The 14,291-nt window shown below is 41.5% G+C and overlaps 1 protein-coding gene across 1 annotated transcript in view; it reads left to right on the forward strand.

The window, feature by feature from the left end:
• The window catches only part of LOC306872632 (dorsal-ventral patterning tolloid-like protein 1), a 44,138-nt gene that overhangs the window by 20,257 nt on the left and 9,590 nt on the right, over nucleotides 1-14,291 (forward strand). The window contains exons 5-17 of the mRNA XM_079421282.1: nucleotides 2,999-3,169; nucleotides 3,247-3,364; nucleotides 6,198-6,376; nucleotides 6,950-7,055; nucleotides 7,158-7,282; nucleotides 9,137-9,252; nucleotides 9,433-9,535; nucleotides 9,684-9,800; nucleotides 10,196-10,341; nucleotides 10,939-11,134; nucleotides 11,232-11,357; nucleotides 12,112-12,272; nucleotides 12,399-12,579. Of these exons, the coding sequence (XP_079277408.1) occupies nucleotides 2,999-3,169; nucleotides 3,247-3,364; nucleotides 6,198-6,376; nucleotides 6,950-7,055; nucleotides 7,158-7,282; nucleotides 9,137-9,252; nucleotides 9,433-9,535; nucleotides 9,684-9,800; nucleotides 10,196-10,341; nucleotides 10,939-11,134; nucleotides 11,232-11,357; nucleotides 12,112-12,272; nucleotides 12,399-12,579 (1,845 nt within the window). The remainder of the gene's footprint in view (nucleotides 1-2,998; nucleotides 3,170-3,246; nucleotides 3,365-6,197; nucleotides 6,377-6,949; nucleotides 7,056-7,157; nucleotides 7,283-9,136; nucleotides 9,253-9,432; nucleotides 9,536-9,683; nucleotides 9,801-10,195; nucleotides 10,342-10,938; nucleotides 11,135-11,231; nucleotides 11,358-12,111; nucleotides 12,273-12,398; nucleotides 12,580-14,291) is intronic.

The following is a 14,291-nucleotide window of genomic DNA, read 5'->3' on the forward strand; positions in this document are numbered from 1 at the left end:
TTCCCGCCACTTACCTGTTACCCAACACACAGGAAGAAACTGGCTCGTAAACTGGCTTGTAAAATCTTGCAAAGGCGTTCGGTGTCGCCCAGCCCGCAGCTCTACAGATGTCTGCCAAAGAGGTGCCGTGTGCCAACGCATAGGAGGAGGCAACACTCCGTGTGGAGTGAGCCCTCACCCCAAGGGGGCACGGCTCGCATTTGGATTGGTACGCCAAGGTGACGGCATCCACTATCCAGTGGGCCAACCTCTGCTTGGAGACAGCCTTCCCTTTCTGCTGACAAAGAGCTGCTCAGAGCTTCTGAAGCTCCAGGTGTGGTCCACGTATATGCGCAGCGCTCTTACGGGACACAGCAACGCCAAGGCTGGGTCTGCCTCCTCTGTGGGCAGTGCTTGCAGGTTCACCACCTGATCGTGGAAGGGCGTGGTGGGAATCTTAGGCACGTATCCAGGCCGGGGTCTCAGGACAATGTGAGAGTAGGCCGGCCCGAACACAAGGCACTCTTCATTACTGAAAATGCTTGGAGGTCCCCGACCCTCTTGATGGAAGTGAGCGCAGTCAGGAGCGCTGTCTTAGCAGACAGGAACTTCAGCTCGACCGAGTCCAGCGGCTCAAAGGGACCCCTCTGTAGTCCAGCGAGGACAAGTCGCGAACAGACTCCACTTCAGTGCATAGGCTTGCATCGTTGAGGGAGCTCTAGCCTGAGTGATGGTGTCTACCACAGCCTGTGGCAGGCCACTCAAGTCTGCTGCGTCCCGTCCAGGAGCCACACATGGAGGTTCCAAAGACCTGGATGCGGGTGCCATATGGTGCCGGAAACCAGGTCCGGGTGGGCCAATACGGCGCAACCAACAGGACCTGCTCCTCATCTTCCCTGACCTTGCACAGTGTCTGTGCGATCAGGCTCACTGGGGGAAACGCATACTTGCGTAAAGCCCGAGGCCAGCTGTGAGCCAGTGCGTCCGTGCCGAGGGGGGCCTCGGTCAGGGAGTAGTACAACTGGCAGTGGGAGGACTCGCGGGAAGCGAACAGGTCTATCTGAGCTTCCCCGAATCGACTCCAAATCAGCCGGATCATCTCGGGATGGAGTCGCCACTCTCCGGGGAACGTGAGCTGTCGTGAGAACGCGTCGGCTGCACGATTGAGCTCCCCCTGTAATGTGGATAGTGCGCAGCGACTTGAGCTGTTTCTGACTCCAGAGGAGGAGATGGCGGGCGAGCTGTGACATGCGACGTGATCGTAGACCTCCCTGCCTGTTGATGTAAGAAACAGCTGCAGTGTTGTCCGTACGGACCAAGACGTGCTTGCCTAACAGCAGTGGCCGGAACTGCCTCAAGGCTAGGTGCAGTGCCAGCAGCTCTAGGCAGTTGATGTGCCAAAGCAGTCGAGGCCCCGTCCAGAGGAACGGTCTGTGTCGAGGAAGGATCGAGACATGAAAATAAGCGTCCTTTAGGTCGATCGCTGCAAACCAATCCCGGGGCTGGATGCATTTTATAATGCGCTTCTGCGTCAACATCTTGAATGGAAGCTTGTGCAGGGCCCGATTCAAGACTCGCAGATCCAGGATTGGTTGAAGGCCACCGCCTTTCTTGGGTACGATGAAATAGGGGCTGTAAAACCCCTGCCTCACCTCGGCTGGAGGGACCAACTTGATTGCATCATTAGCCAGGAGGACAGCAATCTCCTCGCGCAAGACAGGTGCGTCTCGGACTGCCACTGAAGTCTCGAGAACGACACTGAACCTGGGAGGTCGCCTGGTGAATTGAATCGCGTAGCCGAGTCGAATTGTGCGAATGAGCCAGCGAGACGGGTTGGGCAGCGCAAGCCACGCCCCCAGAGACTGTGCAAGTGGCACCAAAGGAACAATTGACGTACCCGCAGTGGTGCAGCGAAGGGGAGCAAAGCAGGATGGTACAGAAGGCTCTGCGTTCTGACTCATCCTCGCCAAACTCCCTGAGTCCCTGGTGGGACTGGCTAGAGGTGCGTGGGGAGGCACTGCGTCCCCCAACTGCACTCTCTTGGCCACTGGCAAAATGGGCTGTGGGCGAGAGTGAGGAGGCAGCGCGTCGCACACTGTCAGCCCACGAACCCAAGAACCCGGAGGATAAGGAAATTGCTCTTTCTTTGAGAAGGTGGGTATCGCGGTGGAACAGAAACAAAAGAAACACAGGATTCTGGCGGCAGAGGGTGCCAGTCTTTTCAGAAAAGAAAGGCGAGATCACAGCGCCGTCATGTTCATACGCCCACAACAGGCGCATGAATCATCCACGAACGCATCTTCAGCGTGTTGGATGCCCAGACACTGAAGACAACGATCGTGTCCGCCATCCACGGACAGGTAACGACCGCAACCAAGAAGACACGGATGGAACGGCATCTTGAAAAAGACGCGAGCCGTCCGTGATTTTGCTCTTTTAGAATTTGCTCTTTCAGTTGAAGTGCCCAGGGGATTCGCTGCTGCGAGGGACTCCGCTGATTGCACCGTAATGCCAACCGGGAACAAAATAAAGAGGTGGAAAGGCTTTGCGGAGATCAGCACTCTTCTCATTCACTCGGCTCCAAAGCAAAAGCCTGATGAGTGGATGGACCTGTCGCCCTTTTATACCCGTATGCACGGGGAGTGGCTCAGGTATGCAAAATCCACTAGCCAATTTCATTGGCGTTTTCTCTTATCAGAGGTGATTGGGGCTCCCAGGTGAATCCCCTAATGTCATCACGACATAACTCATAGTGACCGAGAGATAGGGAACCTGTGTTTGTAAATATCTAATAAATAAATATCATAACAATAGTGCTGTCATGTGTTGGCAGGATGGATTTCATTGCAGTAAGAGGTTGTGCATATGTATGTTTAATCTTTAGAGAATAACTCTCAAAAAAGGCTCTCAAGAAAAGTACAAATTAAATGGAAGAATGCAAAAATGCATTCATGTAACTTTAAATGTCACCTACTGTAAGATGTTTTCTATCATTCTGCCTTCTCTGTTTATGGTGTAGAGTCGTGGCCGGTGAACAGCAGTAAAGATGTGTCGAGCTCCAAAGCTGGAGGGAAGAGTGTAAACAGTGGCAGAGGTGTGAAGTCTCGAGTGCCACGTGCTGCCACATCCCGAGCTGAGAAGATCTGGCCCGGAGGCGTCATACCTTATGTCATAGGAGGCAACTTCACTGGTAAGTGTGTCTGTGTGTTTAATATCAGTATATGAATGTGTGTGATTTACACAATGATTTCTGTATGTGTTCTTCAGGAAGTCAGAGGGCCATGTTAAAGCAAGCAATGAGACACTGGGAGAAACAGACATGTGTGACCTTCATCGAGAAAACTGATGAGGAGAGCTACATCGTCTTCACCTACAGACCCTGCGGGTTTGTGTTTGTGTGTTCTCTATAATTATATAACTTTTTAGAATAGTAATGCACACATTGATACTGTGCCATCCATCACAACACTTGTGCTTCTGACACCAAGCTACTCAGTAATGGTGCTTAATGTTGGCGTTGGTGTTTACATCCCAAGTAATTTAACTTAGTATCTTCTTGACTCCACTATCTACATTTGGTTTATTGATCAGAAGTTATAATGAATCAGTTCACATTTACGATATTTGAAAATGGAATCATTGAAATGAATTCATCCTATCTATTTTCTAAATGCATATTATAGATCTTATTGTGAATGATTATTCGCTGCATGTTTCATTTAAAATGCATGAAACACTTCAAGGTTGGCTACCTGTTCCACTTTGCAGGGGTATAAAACACTTTGTTGGGGTACTATCTAAATTATAGATTCTTTACCTCTGGGCTCCATTAGTATTTTATATGTATTGGATGTAAGAAATGTTGAATGAAACACTGTGGTCATTAAGGAACACACTCAGATACTCCGCTTTCATTGTTATGAGTGTATCCTGTAAAGTGTGTTTATAACAAAGGTATGTGTGTGTTTGCGAGAGCGAGGGAGCGAGAGTCGACTGAGATAACTGCAGTCGGCCTGGCTTTCCTTCCTTCCCTGTTACCACGGTGAGCAAACCACCCATTGTTCTTAGGAATGGAATCCTAACAGTGTGTTAACAAGGAAGAGAGAGGGAGAAGGGAAGCCAGAAATCGCATAAGTCTAGATAAACATTGTTGGTGATTGTTCGTATCTGAAAACCTGGCTTTTAATTGATTTTTTGATCGCATATAATATTGTTTAATATGACACCTGATAAGAAGGTTTTTAACAGCTAATAGAAGTGTTATCAGTCTATGAATGTTGTGGAACTGGAATGAAGAGGAAAATGAGGATGTTAAACATGTCTGTGGGAATGATGCTGAGGGAAGGTGAGGTGAAATAATGAGGCAGATCCAAACAGATTACAGAGAAATAGGCAGAATGACCATTGACAGAAGGACAAGGCTAGGTTAGAGTGGCGAGGTAGCGAGAGTATTACATAATATTATCCATCTCAGTGCGGTCATATCTGTTGTAATCAGCAGACGTCATTCAGATATAAACCTGCTTACAGACCCACACAAGCACTGAGTGTTGACCTTCTGCTCGACTCTATGTGCTTTTTAAGCATTCGGCGCATGGGCCCATGTGTGTATGTTTGTATTATGAGAAAGTGTTGACAGGCTTGATGTCTGATTCTTTTGCACAAATATGCATTAAGTATAAGGATGTCTGTCACTAGTTAAAAAGTTCAATTCATTTCAGTTCAACTCAACTGAATTTATAATTTTTTATAATACAAATGGTTCCAAAGCAACATTATAGAAAATAGGTAAATTTTTGTTTTGATTAAATATTATTCTCTCTTTTATGATGTAGTTTTGTGAATGTTTTATTTTGAGTGTTTCCTTGTATTTGTTTGAATATCTCTCTGTGTTCATGTGTGTCTACTCCACACTATCAATGTCTATGAAATGAGGGATTAAGGTGTTCTAATCCAAGTTATAAATAGTGAGCGAGTGGAATCGAGATTACTGCTTTGTTTGTGGGTGTGTTTGAGTGTCTGAGACATGCTTAATGGTGGACTATTGAGATTCCATCTGGATTCCTCAAACTCTGACTTCACAGATTTGACCTTACTTTGGCCCTGGTTCCACCTTGTATTAAGATTGTGTTCGGATTTCACCAAGGCTCTACCCTCCCCATCCCTTAAGCACTGACTGCTTGTAATGGAATCACACAAATGCATCTTAATATCAGTTGGAAACAGGAACTTTGGGCCAACATAAATCTTTGAAATCACAAAATCCTCAACCACTGCACACTGAAACACTAAACTGTTCTTTGGTTGGACAGCTAATTCCTTACAGTGCAAGTACCAACATGCTATTGTTATTCAGAAAAACAATGGAGAGAATCAAAATTAACAGCACATCAAATAGAGTAACTGATCTGCATATGGAAACATAGCTGACCACAGCACAAACTTTAGAGTCAGCAGATTTGTGAGGCTGCTGGCAATATTTCTGTTAATAATAATCGGATTTGCGGGCTTGTACAAACACCAGCTAGTGAAACAATTCACATTAATATGCCAAATATTCTCACCTGCTTAATGCAACACACACAATACAGAGCAATTTGAATAGCACTTTGCTGGCACAATCGATTATCCATATATTGTAATTCTTTTTCTCACAATATTGCATCAATACTTCAGACAAGTGGTTCTTAACTGGTGAGTCATGTTCTGAGGGTCATGGACAGCAAGGGAAAAAACTACAATTTTGACATGGAAGTGGCCACTAGATGCCCAAATTATAATCTGGGTTTTTAAGCAAAACCATTGCTTTAGACAGTCTTTTGGCACTTATTTTGGGACCCACCTGTTTCTTTCTCTTTCCTCTTTGTCTCTCTCCTGCGATTAATTGCACTGGCACTCAGTCAGAGGTGAACATTGTGTGCTTATTTGTCGTTAAGGAAACAACACAGCAAGAATCTGAAAGCTAACCCCAAGTCACCCTAATTACTGTTAATCAGCTCTCATCATTTCACACTATCCCTGTTCACCCCACACTAAACTACATTACCCCAAACAACTAAGCATTAGTTCAGCTCACCTCCCATCACCCCCGTCATTACAAACATTGACACTTTTGTGACATAATCAGAAACTGAGTTATTCAAGAGTGGGGTGAGCCAACAAAATGCTGACATTTCAATAATTACAGACTTTTAACGTTTTATTTATTGGTTCTCAAGGTGTTGCTCTTACGTCGGCCGACGTGGCAACGGTCCCCAGGCAATATCCATTGGGAAGAACTGTGACAAGTTTGGCATTGTCGTTCACGAACTTGGACATGTAATTGGCTTTTGGCATGAGCACACACGACCTGACCGTGATGATCATGTAACCATCATTCGGGACAACATCCAGCCAGGTACTGCATGACCCATGACTCAAATCTTTGCACCCCACTAGGTAACTGCTCAAGTTCAATATGACTGCATTCACACAGCTGCAGAATATGGATTCAGTCTTTGTTCATAAATACAACACTTTGACAAACATTTTTTAATAAACAACATTGATAACCAATAAGCAAAATGATTTCCCTAAATTTTCATGACTTAAGAAAAGACAGAAATGATAAAGTTGTAGATATTTTTAATATTCACTCATAATTTTTCTCCACCCATTAAAAGTACATTTATTTTGTATTTTTTTATTAAGAGCTTTGTACTAGTATTTAACTTACATTGTCTCAGTTATATTAAGAATTTTCTGTGTTATTGAAATCACCACCTTTGGTACTTAATTTAGTCATTGGTGCGGTGGTATTAATCATGGCTATCACAAGAATAGAAAAGACTTAACTCCAGTTATTTGTTCATGCAAACAATATACATGCTGGACAATTCGAGAGTCACACCTATTAGTAAATCAATTCTAAATGCTGGCTTTGTAAAAGTAGCCTATTTGTTTTAATATGAGTGTATCTGTGCACACTTAGGTCAAGAGTATAACTTTATTAAGATGGAACCAGGGGATGTCAACTCTCTTGGTGAGCCGTATGATTTTGACAGCATCATGCATTATGCCAGAAACACTTTCTCCAGGTAAGACTTCTGTGACACACTAGGAATTTCACACCCATTCATTTAATTCAGAACTTTCTATACAAATATATATGTTCTCCTTTTTGTCTTTCTCTTCTGTAGAGGAATGTTTTTGGACACGATTCTTCCCTCTCGTGATGAGAATGGCGTCAGGCCTGCTATCGGTCAGAGAACTAGACTCAGCAAAGGAGATATATCCCAAGCCAAGAAGCTATACAGATGTCCAGGTAGGACTACAGTGTGTGTGAGTGTGTATGAGAGAGAGAGTGAAATTTTGAATGAAGGAAACCAAGGGTGTTAACTGCAGGAAGATGACCTCACTTTATGTGCAGATAATTGTTTCTAGCCAATATAGTGTCAGCCTGCATGAGATCATTTGTTTTTCTCAGTTTTATGATGCACATGAGCTTCTTACAGTGGCTCAGTGGGTAGAACTTGTCACCTTACAGCAAGAAGATTCCTGGTTTAAGTCCCAGCTAAGCTAGAAGACCTTCCTGTGTGTAGTTTGCATGTTCTCCATGTTGGCGTGGGTTCCCCTGGATGTTATGGTTTCTCCCACAATCCAAAGAAATTTGGAGTAGGTGCATTGGAGACACTAAATTGCAACCCTACATAGGACAAGTGGGTCAGTGGATGGATGGATGTGCTTTTCACTCAGGAAAGAAAAGAGGGCCACCCTGACATTTTAGGGACAAAGTGCATGATAAGACCCACTCGCTCTACTGCCTATGTATGTGTGTGTGTGTCCATGTGAGTGGCATGTAAGTGTGTTATTTTACTGCTGTATTGTTTTGAGTTCATGCACTACTAGTGAGGGTGTGTGTTTGTAAATACGTGACGCATGGCCTACTTCACATACAAAGACAAAGCTCTCTCTCTTCCACAATATTCACTGTCTGTGACAAAATTTGTAGACTGAAAGCCCACTTTTATTAGACAGTTTGCCAAAAAGGAGTAGTGTACCCAGCCTTTCTACACTCCAGCCATTTTTTGTGAAACACAAAGGTTTTTTCCCTTCAAGGTAGGTGGAGGGAAAATTATCCAAGAAAGACATAAAGACAAGAGGATAATAGTTTTATAAAAAGTAGCCCAAATTACTTATTTGGTCATTTTTGGTTCCTGACTATATAAGTCACCATTTACTTTCTTTGTATGGAAAATGCAGCTTGGACATTATGCCCAGCATCTGCTTTTATGTTTTGGGTAAAAAATAATAATTAATTGACATGGGTGACATGATAAATTATGTAAATAATAATAAAGTAAATGACATAATTTTCAGTGTAAGTTTTCAGTGTACTGTTGTAAGTCCAAAGTTCCTGTCTCTGCTGTTACGTACAGGTTGTGAGTCAAAGTTTAGTCTGAAATAGGGGTGACTGTCTCCACCCAAGCCAAAGATAACATCTTATCTGCCGCACAACTCTGCATCGGATTGTTGTGTGACTTGTGACTACATCTTTATATTTCCTTGAAATTGACACCCAAAAGCACCTCCATACGCAATCACTGTCCAATGAGCTGTGATGAAAAACAGAGGCCCCTAAGACAAATGTTTGGCCAACCACTACATCGCTAATTGGGAGGAAAATTTGGCAAATGTTAGCAGATGATTTGGCTTCTCTTGAACAGAGAATCTGCTCTTCTATCCTGAACTGTTTGGCTCCTGAGATCTCATTAGAATAGTCAATAGGTCTTTGTTACTTCAGTGTGTGTGTGTGTATCTGTTTTCTGCACTGCTATTTAGCGGTGGCCACTGCTGACTATACAGAGCTACGATACAAGAATTTTTGGCCAAGTTGTGAACATCTCTCTATCGTGTTGTCTTCCCGGCTGCATGAAAAAACAAACATATTGCACTTCCAGTGTAGTCCAATTCATGAGCGAGTGACTGTTGAGTTGGTTCTTTCAAGGAACTGGTCAAATAATCAGTTTTAATCAGTCTAACGAATCATACGCTGAATCTTTCAAAGAGGTTACTAACTTAACATCTAAATAAAGTTATACACTCAAGTTTTTGTTATAATAAATGGAATTTTTCACATATACTCATTAATTATTTTATTGTGTTGGTCTCTATCCAGCATGTGGTGAAACACTGCAGGACTCAGTGGGGAATTTTTCATCTCCAGGATATCCTAATGGATACCCATCATATACACACTGTGTATGGAGAATCTCCGTCACACCTGGGGAGAAGGTAAGACACTTCTGTGTGTAACTTTACAAAGGTGAACTGTTCCACATTTATCTGTATCTGCAATTTTTTATCCATTTCTTCCTGTAATTGTCTTGACTATGAGGTTGTAGATAAAGAAACGCTGAGCTAATGTGTGAAGTTTGATGCATATGACAGCTGCATGTGTGCTGCCCATTTCAGATAGTATTAAACTTCACCACTATGGACCTCTACAAGAGCAGCCTGTGCTGGTATGACTACATTGAGGTTCGTGACGGATACTGGAGGAAAGCGCCATTGCTGGGTACATACTTGCTGGTGGACTCACTAGGAATAATATGGAATATATTAAGCGATAATATGTATTACCAATGCAATGCATGCTTATAGGGCACTTTTATTTATTTTGTGTGTGTGTGTGTGTGTGTGTGTGTGTGTGTGTGTGTGTGCAGGTCGGTTCTGTGGTGATAAAATTCCAGAAGTGTTGGTCTCTACCGACAGTCGGATGTGGATTGAATTCCGCAGTAGCAGCAACTGGGTTGGAAAGGGATTCGCAGCAGTCTATGAAGGTGTGTGTGTTAGGGCTGTCTCAATATTAGATTTTCACTACACATTTATCGTGCCCAAAAGATAACAAAAGATAACAAAATTATTATGATGTCCATAGAAAGTTTGGAGAGAAAAAAAGAGCTTTGTGTTTTTTTTGGCCAATGAATCACACTCAGAATACAAGTGTAGGCATGTGGAGAAAGTTTGTACCATAACACCTGGTCTTTTTTGCAGAATCCAAAAAAATCTTTTCTGATTTATGATGGCTCTAAACCAGCATTAAGTAGTACAATATGGTTTTAATAAAGAAAATTAAAATATTATTTTATTGAATAGTATGGTTTTAGGCATAAATATTTCTGATGACAAAGTAAAAGTCTTAATTCTCTCTCTTTCTTTACTATGTGTCTGGCAGCAATATGTGGAGGGGAGATCAGTAAGGACTCTGGACAGATTCAGTCTCCAAACTATCCAGATGACTACCGTCCATCTAAGGAATGTGTGTGGAGGATCACAGTGTCCGAGGGCTACAGCGTGGGCTTGAGCTTTCAGGTCTTTGAGGTGAGGTTGTCTCCTCTCTTTTGGCTGTATTCCCTTTATTTATTTGCAGTTAAGTTCTGTTTTCACTTTAGCCTTCCTCTTTTTCTACTTTTCCCTTGTCTTTTCATTCTGAGGATAGTTGTTGCTATTTACATGTATGCTTTTTAAAGTTAAACATATGTTAATGTTTATGATATACATGCACAAATAGACACACATCTTTGTCAAGTTGAATTTCCTACAAGACTGCAGGTATGTGAGTCCAAAAGACAGGCATGTTTCATTATTTACCTTAAAACGTCAGAATGTTGTTACAAGTCATACCGTAAGTATGTATGCAGACCATTGTATGTGTCAGTAGGTCAAAGGTGTCGAATTGTTCAGAGGGAATGAAAACACACTCTCTGCCTTTGCATACACATATTCACACTTTCTTTTGCACGCATGCAGTCTATAAAGAGCAGGACGTGTACCAGACCTGAGAGCCTGGCATATAATATACACAGAGACGCCTGAGATCCTGTTTTTATTGAATTGTTTCCTATGCACTAACACCTAAGGTGCCATAGACATACTAATGCCATTAACACATACTGTATTGTGCCTGTGTTTCTGCAGATCGAGAGGCATGACAGCTGTGCATATGACTACCTAGAAGTTAGAGATGGACTAACTGAGAACAGCCCTCTGATTGGTCGATTCTGTGGCTATGATAAACCTGAAGATATCCGTTCCAACTCTAACACCCTCTGGATGAAATTTGTCTCTGATGGGACAGTTAATAAAGCAGGCTTTGCTGCAAACTTCTTCAAAGGTACACACACATGTAACAAAATAGTGCTATAAGATGCCGATGACTTGGCTCTTGTCCATTCATCAGATGTTACTCTGTGTCCGTGTTATTAAATCAGAGGAAGACGAGTGTCTGAAGCCAGATAATGGGGGCTGCGAACAGAGATGTGTTAACACATTAGGAAGCTTCAAATGTGCCTGTGATCCTGGATATGAACTGGCCCCTGACAAGAAGAGCTGTGAAGGTAAGAGAATGTTTGTGTGTGAATACACTGCACACAGGTGCTTCCGTCTGCCTGACTCAAACATGCTCAGCGGATACTCAAGCCAAACTGAATGGTTCAGGAAAACATCCGCAGTCAACAGGAAAACAACAAGAACAAACAGCACTTAGTCGACACTCACTCTGCCCAGAAACCACATGATTTCAGTCATTAATAAGTATACGATGTGTTGTGGTTATGCTAAAATATAACACAAAAACCATCAAAAACTGTGCTATATTGCCTATTTATTTTAATGCTTGTTAGTCTGTATACTTCCAGAGAAACTTTCACTGTTGTGTTTTTAAAAGCTTTGTTCTCACAAGGGTTATTATAGTAAACTAAAATTTAAATCATAAAAAAACAAAAAAATTTTGATCAATCATTACCTAAAATAAAATGTCTTAACTGAAATAAAATAAAATATAAAAAAGCTAGTTACCAAGGCACCATTTCTTATTTTCATTTAGTTTATTTTGATGTGCTAAAATAACTAAAACTAAAACATAATTCAAAATGGTTAAACACTATACAGTATAGATACATAACCAAAATAAGTAAAATAAAAACACATAAAAACAAAAACTAATAAAATGACAAAAACACCAAAATTTACTAAAAATGTAACTAAAATTAAAATGAAAAGAGAAAATATAAAAATAAATCTGATTCAAAATATGAATAAAAACTTTAATAGCATCAGTGATACTAAAATAACACTCTTTTTCTCTTTCAGCTGCATGTGGTGGCTTGCTGACTAAGTTGAATGGCACAATAACTACCCCAGGTTGGCCTAAGGAATACCCTCCCAATAAGAACTGTGTGTGGCAAGTGGTGGCTCCCACTCAGTACCGCATATCCATGCAGTTTGAAACCTTTGAACTAGAGGGAAATGAGGTAAGAATCTCTAACTGTGTGTGTGTGTGCATATATGGGTGTGGGAGAGTGTGTTATTGTTTGTGTAGGTAGATACACAAACGGACAGACAGAAAGATGGTTGTTTATCGTATTTTATTTGTGCAGGTGTGCAAGTATGACTATGTTGAAGTGCGGAGCGGTTTGTCATCTGACTCAAAGCTTCATGGGAAATACTGCGGTACGGAGGTTCCTGAGGTTATCACCTCCCAGTACAACAACATGCGAATCGAGTTCAAATCTGACAACACAGTCTCCAAGAAAGGCTTCAAAGCTAATTTCTTCTCCGGTAAGACCACCGTGCAAGCGTTTTTCATTTGAAATGGAGATTTGGAGGTCTTTAGCTATGTTTTCACACCTCCACCCAAGCTCGCTTCATATTTTCAAATTTTCATAATGCAAATTTGAGTTTTGCAAACATTTACCGAGGTGAAACACCCCCTCACTTTCTCACACGACTATATGATGAGAAGTTCTGTGGGTTTGGTTAGAATCATTCAGGATGTACAAAAGCATTAATCCAAACACTGGAATCTGGATTTAAACACAGTTATGATTTTAATCTGTTTGGCTGCGTTATTGTCACTTGTAAATGTGAAATATAGATGTTTTGGGGTAAATAACATCTGGAAGTGTTTGTAAACTCATTGACTATGTAATCTGTAAAATGAAAAGTGCACTGAAACTTTAAATGTGTGTGAATCAGGGCGTTCTCTTCCACAGACAGGCCCACTCACTGCAAAGAGTGCCTCTTTATATTTTTGTCCTGCCAGGACGTTGATTTGATTGGCCAGCAGGTCATGTCAAGGCATGTTTCAGGTACAGCCTACTCTCCCCTGACTGATTTTTTGCAATGGATTTGCCCTCACATCTGAGGTGCCTTTAAGAATCCATTCATCATTTTGGGAACTGGGCTCTGTCTCTGTGGCAACAAATGTCCCATTTGTTGAACTTGCATGATAATAAGATTGCATAACTTTCTTGAAAATGGTTAAATATTATTTGCAACCATTTTTATCATACACTTAACATGTTTCAGTTTTTTGTCTACAGAGCTCACAAACTAGTAATAAGCAAAACATAAGTAATATATGTAGAAGGTTCATATGACAGTATTATAATGTCATAATACTCATGAGCACTATAGAATCTACAAGAGAAAGGAAAATAAAAATATATATTAGTTTGTGTATAAATATGTTTTTAATATCTGCTGATAATAGATCAGAAGTAAATAGTCCAGTTAATTTTATGAAACACATCAGTTGTGAACATTTCCTCCCCCGTGCAGTGAATCCCTGTTTTTATTATTATTTCATAATTTCACACCCATGAGATCCAGAAGATATGAGAAGATTAAAATTGGTTGGCAAAGGTACAAAGAGAAAAATAATTTTTCTGATTCCAGAAGATGAACCAGATAAACAACATAATTGTGATTAAAACTAGATCATCTCTTCGATAAGGGGATGGCAACATTTATTATTTTGAATTATAGTAGGATTAATATCACATTGTAAATACAAAGGTGCTTTTGCCCTCATGACCACACAACCTCTTTCCAAAACCCCATGTTTCAAAGATATGTCAGTTAATCTAATAACCGTAAACCGGAAGGCAAACAAATTTTCCCAAATGGCTAGTTTTTTTGATAGAAAAATCACATAACGTATTGTGCTTAAGCGGAAGCACAAGCAGGATCTGCAGTTTTATGATTCATCTGTTTATATTTGGATCATCTGGATGTATTTGTACTGCACAAATGAACATTTAACAGACGCACATGGTGAATGAGTGACACTGTATCTGGGTGAGAGAAAGAATTAGCTCAACTCTCAATGAGTTATAATAGCGTCACTCTCATTGTCTGGAAGTCCCTGAGGTTGGATTTTTGCTGGCCCAGTGCCGGCAGACTTAGGGAGGTCCCCAGAGCTCTCCCACACACTCCTAATCTGTATGAGTGTGTACTGAGCCGAATGAGAGTCCTGAACTGGAAACACT

Source organism: Barbus barbus (assembly GCF_936440315.1).
Source record: "Barbus barbus genome assembly, chromosome: 7".
Classification (NCBI taxonomy): Eukaryota; Metazoa; Chordata; class Actinopteri; order Cypriniformes; family Cyprinidae; genus Barbus; species Barbus barbus.